Source organism: Uloborus diversus, chromosome 5, assembly GCF_026930045.1.
Source record: "Uloborus diversus isolate 005 chromosome 5, Udiv.v.3.1, whole genome shotgun sequence".
Lineage (NCBI taxonomy): Eukaryota > Metazoa > Arthropoda > Arachnida > Araneae > Uloboridae > Uloborus > Uloborus diversus.
In genome coordinates this window covers 86,582,261-86,595,651 of record NC_072735.1, presented here as the reverse complement: position 1 = coordinate 86,595,651, position 13,391 = coordinate 86,582,261, and the positions used below count along the sequence as shown (strand labels likewise).

Sequence of the window (13,391 nt, the reverse complement as noted above, 5' to 3'; positions counted from 1 at the left end):
GGCTAGAGCGCCATACCATGAGAGATACCCCAGCAGCCTCAATAGATTCAGGGGAAGAAGAACTATTGATATATACCTTAGATACATGTTGTATGATTTTAGATTTCTGGTACATATTGACAGCAGAATGTTGTGATCAGTTAAGGATTTGGCTATCACGCAAACAATCAGGAGGACTTCCTCTCAAATGATAGTTACCGAAGGATTTTGCCGTCTGATGATAGCCGCCTTCCCAAAATCAACGTCAACATCACATAAAGCTCGGAGAGTAATTGTCTCATTTTTTAACAGTTTCATCATTAGCGGATTTGTCAGCTGACTTATTGTGAAAGTTGGTCACAAACTTTCTCGTTTGACAGTCGTTTAAATTTTCTAACTGACATTGATGTCCATATGGTTTATACAGTCGTTTCTTTTTGCATAACAGTTTTGTAGACTAAGTATCCTCTGTAACAAAAATTCAAATTAAGTTAAATCAATGTCGTCAGTCGTCATCAATTTCCTTAAACAATATGTATAGTGCTCACTTTCTACACGTCCTCGGTTCACGAATTCATATTGAATATACGTAATCTTGCAAATCTTCGTCCGATTCCTTGGTAAAGGGCTGTCCATAAATAAAGTCACACCTTTTTTCATCATTTTTAATCCCGTCCTCTGCCCTCTTTGTCACAAAGTTCGTTTTACAAGCTACTTTTCATAAACATATTCATATTGAAAAATGCTTGATGTCACAGTTCTTATTCTTTCCTTCCCCCTTATCACAAAGTCACAATTTCACGTCCTTCCCTTAAATATCATTTGTATTGTGGTAATCTATACATATAATAAAATCTGAAGCCAAAACCTGAAGCCATGCACGCTATAATGTGTTCATTGACTGGGCTATACGGTTTTAAAATTTGTTGTGTTTCTGTATCTGTTGCAAAAATGTGCATATTAACGAGTTTTCTTCGCGGTAGCGGGTCAGAATAGAGCCACTATATATGGATGGCTCAATCGCCAAATCGATTAACTCCACTTTTTAAAAAGATCCTCATTTCTGCTTTAATAGTGCGTTATCAATGCTTGGCATGTGAGTTTATATTAAAGTTTTGGTTCAGTACATTTCTGATCATGTGATGGAAGAAAATGTAACACGAGCGCCTATTCACCCCTATGGATAACACCATCTTCTTCATGACTTTTCTCGACTTTTTGTTTTACGGAGTTAATCGATTCGGCATGTGAGGCATCCATCTCGACGCATTAGCTTAAGTTTAGCGATTTTGGATCGGATTTTTCATTGTTGAGGAGCTAGGGTTACCACAGCAAAGTTTCGGGTTTCGCCAAATTTGCCGAAAATAATATTTTATTTTATAAAAAATTCAGGTGCCGCTAATAATTGCTCACAGTGAACAATCACCAAATTCGATAACTCGCTAGAAAAGACTACCACTCAAACACGCTCTCCGATTCAAAATGGCTTATCTTAAGCTGATGCGTCGGCTCGTACATATAGAGGCCTTAAGTCAGAAAGATGCTACGTGAGAAGATCTTTAGTAAAACTGCGAAAATTGAAATCAGCAAGGTAAGAATTTGCTAATTTATTCTCTGGGCAGAGATAACCTTATGACGTAGGCTTGCCCGACGTCCCAGTTTGACCGGGACAATCCCGGTTTTTAGACAAAATCTCGGTGTACCGGTTGGTTTTCTTCACGTCATGGTAAAAGATAAATTTGATTATAGATAACCAAAAAAGTCTAAAAATATTAACTGAAATATTATCTCGGGTAATTACTTTGTCATTTGTAGCATAGACTTGTAAAGTTAATACTGGAATTGATTGAGCGGATTTTTACAACAAGATTTAAACCAAAAAAGACTTTTTAAAATAATCCTAGCCAATGAAACGTACATGTATAGTAAATATTGCTCAAATATTCATTACTCATTCAAAGTGTTTTTTCTTACTAAAGTAACTTATAAATATTAACGAGAAAGAAATAAAATGCTTAAATTTATCTGCTGTCATGTATTACTACACCTGGTTTAGGCTCATAACGGGGTCGTTTCCAAAATTTTAAAAGTATTTTTTTTTGAAAGAGCATACTTAAAAACATAGGATCTGACCATTTTTTAAATAATTTATTTAAGTTTAATATTTTTAAAAAAAAATACTTAAATCGTTGCGCTTTCATTGTTTACACTTCTGTCGTGTGACATCACAAATAATGAAATGCCATTCAATGTTGCCATTCACAGAACAAAATATTTAATTCGCATCTTTACTCACGTGTATTGGCAACGATATGGTTGGTAGCAAGCGTAGAGCGCAATTTTAATTCGCTGCTTGATTATCATAACGTGGAAACGTAGTAGAAAGATGCGCCAAATTGCATAATTTGTGACGTCATAAAGACCACGCCTTGTTGGAAAAATTGGACATTAAAAAAAATTAATAAAAAAAAACTGTTGGAAAAATGAAAGTATTTTCTGGGTCCATGTAGTTTTTTTTTTGCTCATTCTATCCATTTCAATGACTAAAAGTAGTACTTTTGACTGAAGGAAACCACCCCATTAGCAAACGTTTATTCATAGCATTGAGAAAGAACTAGCTTCTAGAACACTAAAAACCAGCCTGGGATATGTGTACCCTTTTGAATACTCGCGAGGTTGTGTGGGGTGGGGGGCAATGGCACTCCGGTGTCCCGGTTGAACATTTCAGAAATCTGGCAAGCTACTTATGAGTCTTGTTATGATGTTGTCGTTCTTTAACTTAATATTATTGTACAACCATGCAATGCTATTAAAATCGAAGCTCTTGCAGTAACTGAAATGAAGGCAAGAGAGGGGCTCACCTCGAGGCCGGCCGCGCCGAGCAGGTTGCTGTTAAGGACGGACACCAGACACTTGAACCGCACCGACTCGCCGAAGAGGACTCGGACGGCACTCATCGCCTCCACTACCCGGGAGTGGCCGCTCTCTCCGCTGCGACACACCACCGTCAGCAACTGAGAACACATGAAGTCGCAAAAAATTACACATCAACGGATATTAAATTAAGTAGGGGCAAAGTGAAATGGTTAAGATCACTTACTTTTTTCAAAAGGAACAAATTGGAAAATTCATGAAATACACAAGGCCTATAGCCAGGACTAAGGCAGAAATACATGAAATACACCGCCAACTCAGTCATTCCAGCCGAGGACTGCAGTTTCGTGCTTATTAGCACTCATCAGCCCGGCATAGGAGTAACTGAGCCGGAAGTGGAAAACCTCTTAAAGAAGCCAAGAGGTACCAACAAACTGGTAGCAATACAGAATTAGCACTGACCAGACGAGTGACCGAAACAATGGTTCGGTTCAACTCGAATATTGAAGGCAAGGCAGGTATAATCAGTAAATTACCGCCCTATAGCCAGGGCTAAGGCAGAAATACATTGGCACTCTTGGCTTCCTTAAGAGGTTTTCCACCTCCAGCTCACTTACTCCTCCTATACCGGGTTGATGAGTGCTAATAAGCATGAAACTGCAGTCCTTGGCTGGAATTGACTGAGCTGGCAGCGTATTTCATGTATTTCTGCCTTAGCCCTGGCTATAGGGCGGTAATTTACTGATTAAATTGGAAATTTGTTTTGAAAATTGCGGTACATACAGAAGAAACACTATATTTCATAATAAAACCTACACTGAAACATTATTTTTTATTTTTGACAGTAAATTTGTATCTTTAAAAAAAGGTGAAAATTTTCCCCTTTTTTTTCATAGGGCAAAGTGAAAAATAAAATATTTTTCGAATGAAATACTTTCTATTCGATTATTAAAGATATTTTTGATCAAATAAATGAGTAAATAAAAGAATGAATGAAGAAATGAAAATAAAATGACATACACATAACCCCTACACATAAACATATACCCTCACACACAAACACACACGCCTACATACATACACACTCGTGATTGCGAAAAATATAATTTGAATTCAAGATGACAAAATTCAAATTAATTTTTTTTTAAATATTAATGCGTAATCTTTACTAATAATAAAGCTGAAAGTCTCTCTGCCCGGATCTCTCTCTGTCTGTCAGTATCTCTGTGACGCGCATTGCGCTTAGACCGTTCGGCCGTTTTTCATGAAATTTGGCAAAAAGTCAGTTTGTAGCATGAGTGTGTGCACCTCGAAGCGATTTTTCGAAAATTTGATGTAGCTCTTTTTCTATTCCAATTTTAAGAACAAAATTATAAAATGGACGAGTAAATTACGAAATTATCATAACGTGGAACCGTAACATGAGTACAAGCCAATTGGCGAGAAAATCCACCATACATTATTTGTAAATATACCGGCGAACCAAAAGACCTTTTAATTTTTCTATTACGGGGAAAGCCGTGCGGGTACCACTAGTGAATGAATAAAATAGCGAATGAAGGAGAAGATAAGTGAGTGAATTAACAGATAAGGGAATTTTTAATGAAAGAACGTGAGTGGAACAACGAATTAACTAATACATAAATAATTTTATAAAAGATTGAATAAGTAAATGAAATGGACTATATTTCACTTTGCCCCGCATGCACTTGACTAACTGTACAAAGCATCTGAAATGCAAATAAGCTTAATACTAAGCAAATAAATACTGCACCGCATGTTAGTAGGTCTCAATTAATATTTAAAATATTAATAACAATAACTTTTTCATTTAATAATAACAAAAAAATTTTTTTATTTACAACAAAATATTACAATATGAGGATCAATTTTTGAAAATAACTTGTATTATCATATTCGTTGATTTTCAGGGGTAATTTTTTCTTGACTGGAATTGACTACACATGTCAAAACATAGTTAAAATATTACTAGGCAGGTGTCACTAAAAGCAGAGTAAATATGTTAACATTTCACTTTGCCCCTCTATTTTACTTTGCCTCATGTTCCTCTACTTGAAGGGGAAAAAAAGCAGACTCAAGTGAATGACGGTTATGAACGCTCTCGATCAAGCCACCTTAGAAACAAAATAAAATTAAAAAATAAATACATAAAAATTGGTTAATTCGTTTATAGTTAGAGCAAAAGCTAATCTGCAGCACTGAAAGCGACGAAGAACCTAATCGCACACCATTATGTACGTTGCCAAGTTAGGTTTGACCCGACTATAAGAGCTACGATGCCACAGACTGACACAGAGAGGCACACGTCAAACATACAGTGAGTGGCTCCCAAAAGTGTTCGTACCCCTACGACTTTCAATGAAATAGGACCCTATCCATTGGTTGAAATTATTATTTCGGTATAGGTATTTAATTATAAGATCTATGATCAATTTTCAACAAACTACATGACATGTTTTTAAAAAATATTTAAACTTAATTTTTTAAAAATCAAAACCCAAAAAGTGCGGGAAATTTTCTCACAAAAGTCTTCGTACACTTAAAAAAATGTCTATATATTATTGAATAATCTAACTTTTTATTAAATAATTATTTAGTAGAATATCACACAGTATCAACAACACCTTTTAAATGTCTGGGAATAGATTTCATTCTTTTTTCTTCCTTTTTTTTTTTTTTTTTGGCTAATTTCTGAGTAGCGTTCAACCACACTTCGTGTGTTACTGTTTCTAGCTCTATTTTCGTTTCAAAGCCGTATTTTCGTAATCTCGCCTCCAGATATCTATAAATATGTTACATTAAGTTCAAATATGGGAGATTGAAAGGGTATTTTCTAAACTTTAGGACAATTTTTGAGGCACTAGACGCAAAAGTTGAAAGCCGTGTGCTTCTTATCGTTATCTTGATAAAAAAAACAAAGTTTTTTCCGATAACCAAATTTTTGGCTAAGAGTTTAAAATTGGTTTTTAAAATATTTAAATGAACAGCATAATTTATTATTTCATCAAAAAATTCCAAACTACAAGTCCTGATGCTGATATGCACCCTCGCACAAGAACCCCTTCACCGTCCTCATAAACTGATCCAACTAAGTACTTAAGATCAAGTTCCTCATTTTTCCTTCTATTGACAATGATACAAAAATTTAACCAAAAATGTTGAATTTAATTTCATCTATAGGTAAGACGTTATTCCAAAACGCTTTGAAGCTTATTTATCTTTTCTTTTTTTTGCGGCAAAAAGCGTAAGCTATCCGTTTTTTTGTACGAACAAGAAATTTCTGCGGGAAGATTTCCCATTTAATCCAGTTAATCAGAGAACTTGGCGAACAATTTTAGGTGAAAATTAAATGTAAGTTTTTTCATTAAATTCTGCAGAAACTGTTACAGCACTCAAATATGTATTTTTCATAATTTTTTTAACTGTAAATCTCCGATCATGCTTTGTCAACTTTGCCGGTTGACCTTTTCTTGCCTGGTTTTCGGTCCGATTCTTTTCTTTAAAGCATTTTATCAAGCACTTTACTATAGAATGGAATAAATTAACTAATTTAGAGACATTTCAAACCAATTCACCTCCACTGTAAGGAAAAAATTCAAATTTTGAATGGTGTTTGTGGTTTTTTACGAATGCCAGCCATTTTAAAGTAATAAGCACAATATTAAGGAATAAATAAACAAAAAATTAAAGCCAAATGACTTTTAAGGGTCAACACAATGCAAAAATAATAAAAAAAATGACATATGATAATTTTAATCATGAATTTATTCGAAAATATTTGAGTGTACGACGACTTTTGTGGCGTGTCATTTCTCAGTCTCTTCGTTTTTTAACAGATTTCAAAAAGAAGATCAGTCAATATTTTGAAAAAACTACTGGGTTATATTTAGAATGATATAGGAATGATGTGAAAAAATATTGGACGTCATATCCAAATTCCGTTTTGCGTTATTTTGGTTTTACGAAAAAATTTTAAAGTGTAAGAACACTTTTTGGAGCCACTGTAAGTGTAACAGTGATGAGAGGGAGGTCAAAAATGGTAAAATAAATAGTTTTTAAATTGTTTTTTCTAAACATTAATTTATTCGCAAATATTTGAGTGTACGATGACTTTTGTGGCGTACTATTTCTCTGTCTCTTCATTTTTTGACCTATTTAAAAAAGATCTGTCAATAGTTTGAAAAAAGTACAGGGTTTTATTTAGAATGACATAGGAATGATGTGAAAAAAGATTGGACTTCATATCCGAATTCAGTTTCGCGTTATTTTGGTTTTACGAAAAAATTTTTAAGTGTACGAACACTTTTGGGAGCCACTGTACGAGTGGTACTCCAGAAAACGCAACTTTTAAACACAAATATTTTTCAATTTCAAAACCTTTCGTTTTCTTTTTTTTTCATTCTTTCATGAAAGTGTTCTACTAGAAGTAACCATAAACTCTCAATCGTAACTGTTTTACTACAAAAACCGTTTGGGAGTGCCATAATGCACTGGTAAGACTAGATGGCAGTTATAGGGTTTCCCTTTACTCGGTTCCTTGTCACCGTGACATTGTAGGTAACGAATTGGCAGATCAGTTAGCTAAGCAGGGCTCCAATGTACCATTTATGGGACCCGAGCCTATCCTCTGCCTGCCCTACAATGCAGTAAGGACTACTGCAAAGAACCTTCTTATGGATGATTCATATGGCCTGATGGGTGTTACCGACAACCCTTCGTGACAGGATGTCATATGGCTGATGAAAGTTCAATTCATGTGCTATGTGAATGTGACTTCTACTCTGCACAAAGATTTGAGCACTTGGGATACCACTATGTAGATCCCTGGGAACTGCCTAGAATTTCGGTTAGGCAACTGCTGAGATTTATTTCTGTTACTGGGCTCTTTTAGTAGCCTAAGCGGGGATAGTACAATAGACCTGTGTGGTCTCGGTGCTCGCGCTGGTTTCAAGCGCCTTCACCCCTTTTCACTTCATACTTCAACCATAAACTATGGCCCAGCTAAGTTCCAATTATTTTACTCATAAATAAAAAAAAAAATGATAATGTTAAGGGTTCCGATGCGACTTCCACCTTTCTTAAAAGGACGACACAGTTCTTGAGAAAAACACAGAAGATTTATTTACACTATGTACAGGAAAGATCGTTAACAACTGTCAAATTAATCATCAGCAATTAAGCAAATATCAATCGACACCGAAAACTCAACGGTTACACACGTATTTACATCCAAATGAGCAAAAATACAGCTCAAAAGCCTTCACAAAACAGAGCAATAAAATGCTCTCCAGCGTACCGCTGCAACGATTCACAAGCAAAAACTAACTCGAGACTTACTTTTTATCATGCCAGCGCTATTTATGCTAGTGATGTGCCGGATCGTCAAAAAAGTAGATCCGCGGATACGGATCTGGATCCGGATCAATAGAAATAATTTTTCGCAATTTATTTCAGCATAAATGTAGCGCTGACCCATTTAACTTATTCCGACCGACAGATTAACAGAGCCGGGAAGTCCTTTCTAAACAGTAAATAGAGAGTTTAGTCTCACTTTTTTTGAAGAATGCCGAGAAAAACCAATATGAAGAATATAACAGAAATCCCAAATCAATAACAGAAACTAATATTAAACTAAAAATTAAAATAAAAAAAACATGCCCCAGAGGGCCGACCTGATATTGAGATGGATTTCGCGGGTCAGAACACACATTATTAACAAATATGAACTGACAGCGGATAGAAATTTTAAATCAATGAGCTTTTTCTCCTTATCCGACTCTGAAATAGCTACCGATCACGCGTATAAAGACTTTGAATTGCATTTAAAATTTCCTTAACAAAATTATACCTTTTACTGTATATAACTTGGAAGTTCAAAACAAATATCAAACGCAGAAAACGTAGTTCGTCTAATTTTGGGCCAATATTTTTAACGTACGGGTAAGTTTTTACTACCATAATTCTGAAAAACATTAAGTCGGTTTTTATTAATATTTTCGGTAATTAAAGTTCTGCAAAAACGAGGCTAAGTTTTGAACACTTTCGATCAAGTCACCTTTTGAACGAAAAAGAACTATCAAAATCGGCTCATCTGTTTAGGAGCTACGATGCCACAAATAGACACACAGATACAATTTTAAAACTTATTACCCGTTTCTTTTTGCAACGGGGGGTACAAATTGGCTTCTGAAATGATACCTTATAATTTAAATAGGGAATAAAACCTAATTTAAACGGAATTTAAGAGTCTTTTATTCAAATATTTAAGATTTTTCAGAATAGAAATAATCCGTTTAAGATCCGTCAAAAAAGTAGAGGATACGGATACAGATCTTTATTTTCCTACGGATATCCGCGGATACGGATACGGATATCCGAAACATCACTAATTTATACATATCGAAAGAGAACTCTCAAATATTCCACAAGATTCCCGAAAATCGTAGACGTTATTTTATTTCTTTCAATTCACAAATTTTATCATTCAGAAATGAGGGGAACGTATACTTCAGCCGAATGTACGGGGGCTGTATATTCATTACAAGAAACTATTTACAGGTTACGTTACTACAATAATTTTAGATGAAAGATAATTTATTAAACACCAAATTTAGCTAGATTACGACAAATTAATCACAAAAAATAATTACTATTTACAAAATTTGTAACAATAATATGCCTTGTTCACGGAAATAAATAAAAAAAATGAAAACCCTTTTAATATTTAAAAATTGAGGCCAATTTAATATAAAGTAGTAATTTTGATAATTAGGCAAGCAATGAGCTATTTTAATGATTAGTGGGAATATAATATTAAGCACTCTTAAGTGCGGCTTAATTAGTACTTTCAAATGTATGTTAAAAAATAATATTTAGTAAATTTGAGGATATACTGGCAATTTATAATTTTGGTAGAATGCCTATTATTGATGTATTTCCCCTCCATCATTTATTTTCACCTCCTCAGAAATAATGACATTGATAAGGTCTGTCAAGTAGGTGAGATTCACGGAGGTGAGGAATTTGCCATTAGTATAGGCCTAATAGATACATTTGTCAGGGAATTTTTTTTTCTTTGTTGATACAATCTGCACATGTTAAGCATATGAAATCATGTTCACTTCTTTTTTTACATTAGTTTACATTCCTGAAATTCAAGTTCACGAAGGTGAGAAGTCAGAGTAACCCCACTAAGTTTTTAAGGCAAAATCTATCATCTTGTTTTTCGACAAAAATCTCACAACTTCAACTATGGCTGAAAACAAACAACGGGGGTCCCTTGTATTATTTTTATCTTTACTAATAATAAAGCTGAAAGTCTCTCTGTCCGGATCTCTCTCTGTCTGTCAGGATCTCTCTGTCAAGATCTCTGTCTGTCATGATCTCTGTGATGCGCATAGCGCCTAGACCGTTCTGCCAATTTTCATGAAATTTGACAAAGTTACTTTGCAGCATGGGGGTGTGCACTCGAAGCGATTTTTCAAAAATTCGATGTGGTTCTTTTTCTATTCTAATTTTAAGAACAAAATTATCATAAGATGGACGAGTAAATTACGAAATTATCATAACGTGGAACCTTGACATGGGCACAAGTCGATTGGCGAGATGCGAAATTATCATAATGTGGAACCGTAACATGGGTACAAGCCAAATGGCGAGAAAATTCACCATACATTATTTGTAAATATACAGGCGAACCAAAAGACCTTTTAATTTTTCTATTACCGGGCAAAGCCGTGCGGGTTCCCTAGTGGAAAATAAAAATCGATTTCATTACTGCCACGTGTTAATGAGAAATGGCATTTTGAGTTTAGGTAACGGAGGTGAGATTTTTTTGTGTAACAGACCTCAGTATCCTATTAAAACGAATTAAATCACAATGGAAAAAATTTAAATACACTTGAGTATTTAGTGTTTGAGACACTTGTGAGGAAAAGTTATAAAAAATAAGTTCATTGTTTTATTTAAACAAGTTCTTAAGCATCATTGTGTGACATGCCACGAAAGTGAGAATTCACATGTTGTAAAGCAAAACAAAATTAAAAAAAAAGTTTTTTTTTTTTGAAAAATGTTGACAGATTTAAATGGATACATTTATGGGGTATGTAAAAAATATTGTGAAATGGACTATTCTGTAAAGCTTTTACTGTAGAGTGCGTGTGACTTAAAAGTTACACTTTTTGGAGAATGACCCACGAGGGCTATTTCTGTCGCTGCCGAGTCCAACCATCATTATTTTCTTACATATTTGCTCAATTTAAAGAAAAAAAGAGCGTTAACTTAGAAAATAAACTTTTGATTTCTCCTTTGATCAATGTTAATATGTTTAGTGAACTACTGTTCTCAAAATAATAGCTTTAGTATGTTAAGAGCAAGGCTTCACTCGATACGTGTCTTATCAGGCTCACTCATTTCTCAAAAGATCAAAGGCGCCGCCTTCCCCGTAAGATGGCGCTGTAGTATAACCGGGGGAAATCATTTGTTTACATTAGTTAACGTATTATTTCTGCTGTAAAAAGTGATGTTTTTTTCAATCTTCAACGTAAAATTTCATTGATATGGTTAACCGATGTGTAGTACAGGTGAATTGATGCCGGAACGGCGTACCAGGTCAGTTTTTCAAGGAAAATTCCCTTTTCAGGTAAAGCTGGTCCCAACTCAGTATTCAACTATTTCTCATTGGCGTTCACTTCTGGTAAAATGCATCCCTGAAGCACAGGGAACACCAAAGCATTTTGAGCCTTGGTCTCACCTTTAGTAAGTCGGTCCCAGAGATTACGTATAAATTTTTTGAGACATTTAATGTGAGTTGATATCGAGAAGTGTTCGAACATTACTCTTCCTCTAAATTAAAAAAAAAAGTCTGAGAAGGAAACCTTGTTGTTTATAAATTATCTAGTATTTTACTGCATATTTAAAGGAGGTATTTAATGGCGCAATCGTCAAGATTTCGAGAATAATTGTTTTATTTTCACAATATCGGTAAGACTGTAATTACATATTTGCTCTTTTGATATTATTTAGTTACAGGTACGTCGCTCAGCTTGATGAATTTTCTCTTTACCTTTACTTGGCGAAAACTGAAAAATTGCACTTACATCATCGTCGGCGAAAATTAAAAAATGAGGCTTACATTGTCGTATGTTTGCTTCTTTTTCGAATTTTACAAAATTTACACACTTTCAATTTTTACTTATGACAAGGTTAATTTATTCTGCTGATTATATCACATAATAATAGAGAATTGAAATTGATTTAGCGAAATATTTTAACGAGATTTCTCATATTATTTTAACACCTCGTTTTTTGGCGAATTATTTTACTTTGTTTTGATTAAAAATCCGCGAAAAAAACAAAATAACATACTACTTCGAAAAATAAATAAATTCGATAATCGAAAGCATTTAAAGTTTTATCTTAATATATAAAAATCAATGTCCTGAGATAACATATATACATATATATATATACATATATATATATATATATATATATATATATATATATATATATATATATATATATATATATATATATATATATATCAACGCACAGCCGAAACCGCTGAAGCTTCAGACTTGAAATTTGGCAGGCATGTCCGCATGATTACGAAAGTAACCACTAAGAAAGGATTTTCTGAAATCTCAATTAGTTCAGGAGAAATTAATTAAAACCTCTTAATTTCTGCGAAATTAAAACCTATCATTGAAATTCAAATTCCTTATTTTCGAAGGCTTTCCTACATTCAAATCATTATTCAGTACTTCATCTCAACTTTTGGTCGATAGCGAACTATAAATTTGATATTGTTTTTGTTTCTCACGTGATTCTTCGAGGCTTTTCTCAAGTCAAATCATAATATTTCTGTCTTTTGCTTTTATTTTTTCAAAACTAGAAACGTAGTTTTTAAGAACATCATCACAGGCGGACTATCCTTTTGAAGTTAGAAGAGTGCAGTTTCCTGTTAAAGTTTGCTTTGCAATAACCATTAATAAGTCACAAGGACATACATTAAAAGTAGCAGGGATCGATTTAAGAGAAGACTTTTTTCACACGGCCAATGTTATAGCACCAGGAAAAAAAACTAAAAATGTTATATACAAAGAAGTTCTTGCTTAAACATAGGTATAACAATAAAATGTGGATGGTCTGTGTTTGCAAAGATAATCAATACTTTAAAAGGATCGTTAATAACAGTTAAAGATCGGTTACGGACAAGGGCATATATATAAGGAGTCCATGGACCCCGGGATCCTCCCAAAATTAGGAAAAATTATAGGTAACTAGAGGACCCGACAGACGTTGTTCTGTTCAAACTTTGTAAATTGAAAAGTAAAAAAATTTCAATAAACTATCAAGTGTTTGAAGTAGTTTTGTTGAAAAAAAATAAGTAAAAAGAAAAGGTTTTAAGCTGCTTGGTGTCAGAATGCGTATATTTATTACAACTTGATTTATCTAATGCCCACTGAGCAGTTGTTTTATTAACTATTTTTTCTCCCGTACTTGATGGTTTGTTC

At 34.0% G+C, this 13,391-nt stretch overlaps 1 protein-coding gene across 1 annotated transcript in view; it reads right to left on the bottom strand.

The window, feature by feature from the left end:
* The window catches only part of LOC129222095 (uncharacterized), a 157,416-nt gene that overhangs the window by 84,701 nt on the left and 59,324 nt on the right, over positions 1–13,391 (bottom strand). The window contains exon 7 of the mRNA XM_054856531.1: positions 2,841–2,993. Within this exon, the coding sequence (XP_054712506.1) occupies positions 2,841–2,993 (153 nt within the window). The remainder of the gene's footprint in view (positions 1–2,840; positions 2,994–13,391) is intronic.